Source organism: Salvelinus sp. IW2-2015, linkage group LG14 (assembly GCF_002910315.2).
Source record: "Salvelinus sp. IW2-2015 linkage group LG14, ASM291031v2, whole genome shotgun sequence".
NCBI classification, from domain to species: domain Eukaryota; kingdom Metazoa; phylum Chordata; class Actinopteri; order Salmoniformes; family Salmonidae; genus Salvelinus; species Salvelinus sp. IW2-2015.
The window spans coordinates 9,584,474-9,590,483 of NC_036854.1; the positions used below are offsets into that span (position 1 = coordinate 9,584,474).

General features: G+C 46.5%; 1 protein-coding gene across 1 annotated transcript in view; it reads right to left on the bottom strand.

Moving 5' to 3' along the window:
• Positions 1-1,062: 1,062 nt before the first annotated feature.
• nhsl1b (NHS-like 1b) overlaps positions 1,063-6,010 on the bottom strand; it is a 49,911-nt gene continuing 44,963 nt past the window's right edge. Inside the window, 1 exon segment of the mRNA XM_070446478.1 lies at positions 1,063-3,889. Within this exon segment, the coding sequence (XP_070302579.1) occupies positions 3,223-3,889 (667 nt within the window). The 3' untranslated portion in view covers positions 1,063-3,222.

A 6,010-nucleotide genomic window follows, 5' to 3' on the forward strand; every position in this document is an offset into this window, starting at 1 on the left:
GGAGAATTGTTCCCAATATCATGTTTAGACGGTCAGCAGAACCGGGGCAGGACACTGCTGTTGTCACTGCTGTTTTGTCTGCTGCTGCTTAGTCAGAAACCTGTCCCATGCCTTGTGGCTTTGTGAGACTTCAGATCTTTTCACTGGTTTCAATCAAATTGTATTTGATACCATACATTGAGTATATTAATTGCACAAGGAATTGCTTCCCACCCAGTTTTTTTAATTACTTATGTACAGTAAATTATTGAACCGTTGAATAAATTATGCATATTGGAAAAAACAGTAAAGAATTCTATGTAAAGATGTTGAGTCAAGGTTTTATAATGAAGAGCATTACCAAGTCAATAGGAAGTGTCCCAGTACCATGATCTTATATCTGAAGATGGGTTGGCTGACTAGGGTCGGTATGGGGTAGTGACACTTGCGTATTGGAAAGAGGGCAGGCACAGCATGTCACTGGAATGATGATGGGAGGGAGAGAGGCGTCGCATTGATTGATGTGACAGTGAAATGTTGGGACTGCTGTCTGGAATATTAAAGGGGAGATGGAGTAACACAGTTAAATATTCAAGTGGTGCGGGCTACCAGTCAGCCCAATGATGTGTGTATGTGTCAGAGTGGGTGAACTGCTAAAACTAAGGGTGCTTTGTTGTTCTATATAGCACCATTTCATATAACAGTGTGTGGATTGGTGGATATGCCGAGCCAGTGTCCCTATGGAGATAACTTGGTCTCTATTACAGAAACCAACATGTCTTCATGTAATATTAGAAGAGGTGACATTTATGCAGTGTCACTATATGTCACACAGTTATGATGGCACAACAGTGGAATATTATGTGACACCAGGTGACGCAGAGTTCTAACRGGACGTACAGAGGTGAGAGGCATAAGGGATGACCTGGAGGAGGAAGTGGGGGCTAAGTGATGGCCTCTGAAGTTTTCAGGATGACAGAAGACAGTGGGTGTCATGGCAACGGTGCTAATGAGGCGGTGATTTGGGCGGCGGGCTGGCAGATGGTCGTGAATCACACAGAGGTAGAGAGAGAGACGAGACACTAAATATCAACATGTTTTATTACACAGACATATACACAAGAGGTTAGCCTGCCTGCCTCCTTTACATCCACTGTCTCCCCCACCTTTATTTCATCCCTCTCCTCCCCTCCTCCTTCCTCAGCAAGCTGAGATTGAGACTTCATAAACTCCCATCATGAGCCGGACTGAGACGAGCTCTGAATCATGGCTGGGTCTGAACCCTGCGAGACCCATTGGTCACAGGTGATTAAACCTGGGCTGTTACAGGCTCTACGAGGGTAGGAAGAGTCATGCTTGTCACCTCCTCTATGACACATCAGGTCAGATTTACTGAGCTTTTGCACCAGGGTGGAATATTTTTGTTAACCACTGTTGTACCTCTTTAGGTTTTTAATACCACTATAAATGTTACAATATTTGCTCTAGCTTTGTAAACCTAGCCTGTGAACTGTGGTCCAGGCTCTCCACTTATTCCTGCACCTCTCGATTCCTCCCTGCCCCAAACCTTTCCTCACCTCCTGATCCCTCCCCTCCCCACCCCAAACCTTTCCTCACCTCCCGATCCCTCCCTGCTCCAAACCTTTCCTCACCTCCACCTGACTGCTGGTTGTCTGGGGCTGGAGTACTGACTGCTGGTTGGCTGGGTGTTGGAGTACCTGACTGCTGGTTGGCTGGGTGTTGGAGTACCACATCCTCACTACTTTAAAATAAATAGTCTACAAAATGAAAACACTCCCTTTCAACAAGGGCTCAAAAAAATTACAAAGTCTTTCAAAACTTTTTTTTAACAAAAAGAACCATATAAAACTGCGCAAGAGAGAGAAACCTAGTAGAAACGTAAACTGTGTGATGGTAATCCTAAACCCTAGAAGGTCATCTCATCAAACTCCACAATACTGGACCTCGGTCAATAGGTCCGGTCCAGTACGGCTAATCACAGATTCAGATTGTATCCATATTAGCATAAACAGCAGGCTACATTTAATTGTTTAGCTCTTTGGTAACCAAAATGATCACAAATAAAAATGACAGTTTATAGTTAATATTTTTTCATTTGACTTTTTTAAAGATTAATTCTTAATTCCCAAACATGTGAGGGAAAAGGAGGATACCTAAACACAGGCTTAATGATAAAACAATTCTAAACACATGGTTTTAAAATTACACAAACAAAGAAAAAGGAAACACATATGGACAGTGCAAATCTACAAACTAAAATTCCAAAAATCCAAGGTTTTCCAAACCTCCATATTAAATCCATCATATTGGCTGTGTGTCTTGTGTAGAATAGACCTAGCCATTGTCCATGTGCGTCTCTTCACCGGCCTGTCCCTATGGGGCAGAGTCACGAGCCCTCTGCACTTCCCCTTGACCACTGAAAGTTCCAGCCCCTGCAAACCACACACTTCAAAGAGCAGATAGAAAACTTGACAAAAACCAAAGCTGGAGCTGTGTCCCGTAACCATTTGGTGTACCGTTCTGTTACTGTTTGCCGCATGTTCTATATTGTTTTACCATACATACTCACAAGCAATGGTATGTTAAGACTCAAGATAACAGGAGATGAACAGCAAGCAGAACAGAAATACACTGCATTTAAGCCAGCCCCTAGCACACCTTCAAGTTCCACATTCCACCGCCTGACTAACTAATGGCACCACTGCAGCCAAAATAAAAACAATTGTCACTTTTCAATACCTTCATATCACCTTAGCTTTTCACTTAACCTTAGAGAAACCTAAAAACTACAGGAACCAACCCTGAATACAATCAGCACCTCTGAAGCTCTAACAGGAATATTTTTTTATTAAAACGAGCAAACAAACAAAACGGGAAAATCAGTCTTTGGAAAAAAACAATGATTACTTTTTTTGTAACACAAACAATAGGTTATCAAAATTAAATGCAGAAATGTGATTGAGGAAAATTAGTCTTGAAAAGCTGCAGCTGAGTCGGTCTCCACTTCAGACTAAGAACAGTCCGGTCAGTCTGAGGGCCAGTCAGGTCCGCTTCCTCAGAACCAGGTCCAAAATCTACAGGATCTGGAGCCAGGGGTGGTTGGAGCCAGGGGTGGGGCTCAGGGGGCACATGAGTCTGTGGGGGGGCCACCATTGGGCCCACCCCTCCCCGGCGACCATGAGTGAGTTCAAGTCCCTGTATCCAGGGGGCGGTCCCTTCTATCTAACCACTGCTCTCCTCAGATAAAGTGCCGTTGGAACCCTGGAGCAGGGGGAGGGGCAAGGGGCAGGGCTGGCTGTCAGGGACGTCTCCGCACTCTGCGCTCTCAGCTAACTCTCCCTCACGCTCGCAGATGACCGTCATAGGGCTGCTCAGAATGCGGTTGCGGGCGTTGTACTTGCTGCTGGCAGCAGAGGGCGGCGTTCGCGATCGCCCGTACTTCATGCCGCTCAGTGATGATGATGGGGAGGAGTAGGACAGGCCCTCGTTGCGGGCCCACTCCTCTGGCGCCCTCTTGCTGCGACCTGGGGAAGCGCAAGGGCTGTGTGGTGTTGTCGGCGACGATGGTGAGGATGGCGGGTCCAGGGAGGACTCGGAGCGCGTCCTTTGGAAGCGCGGGTCTGTGCAACGCAGCATGTCGGCGGCCGACATTCGGAAGCTGGTCTCAGAGCGGCTTCCCTTCTTCAGGAGCAGAGCCTTGAAGGTGTCGCTGCTGGTGGCAGACTTACGCAGGTTGCGCTGAATGGAGCCCGTCTGCCTGCCCATGGACAGCGAGGCTACTAGGCTGGGGGAGGCGCCCGTGGGGGTGACGGGGGGAGACGGACAGGGGGAGTGGCCCTGCGGCTTGTCCTCCTCAGACTCCTTACGACCCAGGACCTTCCGCTTGGACCTAAGGGTAGAGGAGGAGAGCCTGGTTAGAGACATTAAGCTAAGGTTGGAGTGATGGATATATAGGAGAACAGGGTTAGTGATATTGAGCAGGCTGGGTAGGAGGACAGCGGGTACAGGACATATACAGAGGGTGGAGGAGTAGAGAGGGAGCGCATGGTTGGAGACTGTCCAGAGTCCAGACCAAAGCTCAGAAGCAATTCTTCAAACACATCTACTCAGATCAACACTCAATGAAACAGCCTCTACTACTCTATGGCTCAACCAATGATGGAACATCAGTACTAACTTTTATTTTTAAAACAAAGCTTTCTTCTAATAAGACATGCCAGTTGGCATACACACCCCTTCTGAACATTGTCCCAATTCAGCCATATGTCAACAATGCCCCCAGCAATCCCAGGGTGCATTGCTTCAGAAGCCTAGAAGAAGCGAGGATAATCTAACATAGAGGGAGTGAGTGGGGCTGGGAAGCGGGGGAGGAGAGGGCTGGTGCTTTTAAATATTTTATTCAAATGCGAAAACTGCACACATTGCAACTCTACGGGAACGCTAAGAGGTGGCACAATGGAATTCATCAACAACACTAACTGGGAAAAGTGCCCAGAGCTTTTTTTTAATCTAAAGACAGTTCAGCCTCCTTGCCAGCAGGGGCTGCCATTCTACTCCTCCACACCACCATGTCTACCTACCATAGACTCACAAAAGTAGAAATGCGTTCCTTAGTCATAAGCGTTGTGCTAAAGCCGTGGCTAGCAGTGGAGATCAGATTAGCGCAGGGGAAAACAGCATAATTAATCTGAGTCCAGGGGCTGCTTGGGGATTATGGCGCTAATCCAGCGCTAGCGTTACTGCAGGGAAGATACAGGACCGGCCAATTACAGTAATGGGCTACTTGCCACGCCAAACCTCTCTAGGCAAGGGGCGCTCAAACGCTCACTCTGCATTCCCCCGCTGCACCAGGGAGGAAGAAGAAGAGGTGGAGCTAGAAGAGTGTGGAGGACAGACAGTGACATGACAGAAGGGATTTAATGACATAGAGGAAGGGTGAATGAGGCAGACAGACGCAACATTTAATCCTTCAGATCAGGTCCAAAGACAGAGAGGTTTAAGTAAATCAACTGTCTTTAACAGAGAACAAGAAATAAAGACAAGCACGATATGTCCATGACAGAGAGAGAGAGATCCAGATATGAGAGAAGACTGGATAGGAGTCTGTTAGTTGAGGCTGGGATGTTTGAGGGACTGTGGGGTCCCATGAGAGTTCCAGCAGTACATTAGCCCATAGGTTATAGCAGCAGGGTTACGTAATGTCACTCTCTCTCTCTCACACCTGATTTAACCAGGCACAGGCAACACCACATCTAACTCCCCAGACTGATGCTGTTCTTTTGACACACACAAACTACAGAGATAAAGGACAAACACAACGAAGGTGGTAAGGTGAGAGAAAAGGAGTGGGGAGAGAGAAAATGAATGTCAGAGAGACAGACAGAGCAAAGGGAATAAGAGAAAGACAGATGGAGAAAAAGGGAAATACTGATCCAAAGTATGAAGAAATACAAACACACACAGGTTTTGAGTGGTGCATCGATTTCTCTCTCTACAATGTTTGATTGTGAGAATCCCTCTTTCCCCGGCTGTGGTTGTGATAACAATCCATTCAGGTTTTAATCACTCTCCCTCCATTTCTCATCAGTTACTGAGTGAGTGAGAGGGAGAGAATGCAGAGAGGAATAGAGTATAGAGGGTAGAGGGAGAGAATGCAGAGAGGAATAGAGTAGAGAGGGTAGAGGGAGCACAAGGCAAACAGTGCCGGGTTTACCTCTCGTCAGCAGTAACAGCTGGTGCCCTAAGGTCTACATATACACACTGTAGGCTTCCCTCCTTCACAATGCCTAACTTGTCTTTGCCTCTAATATACCCCACAAAGATATTAGTTAGGAGAAATCCACCAGGAAAAGTAAAGCCCACAAATGCACACACAAAAAAAAGCCAGTAGAAATAAAATCCCCTGAAATGAAATCCTGTGATTCCCGGGAGCTCTCTGAGCATCATACCGCTGCACGTGACCAGGATATATATATATATATATATATATATATATATATATATATATATA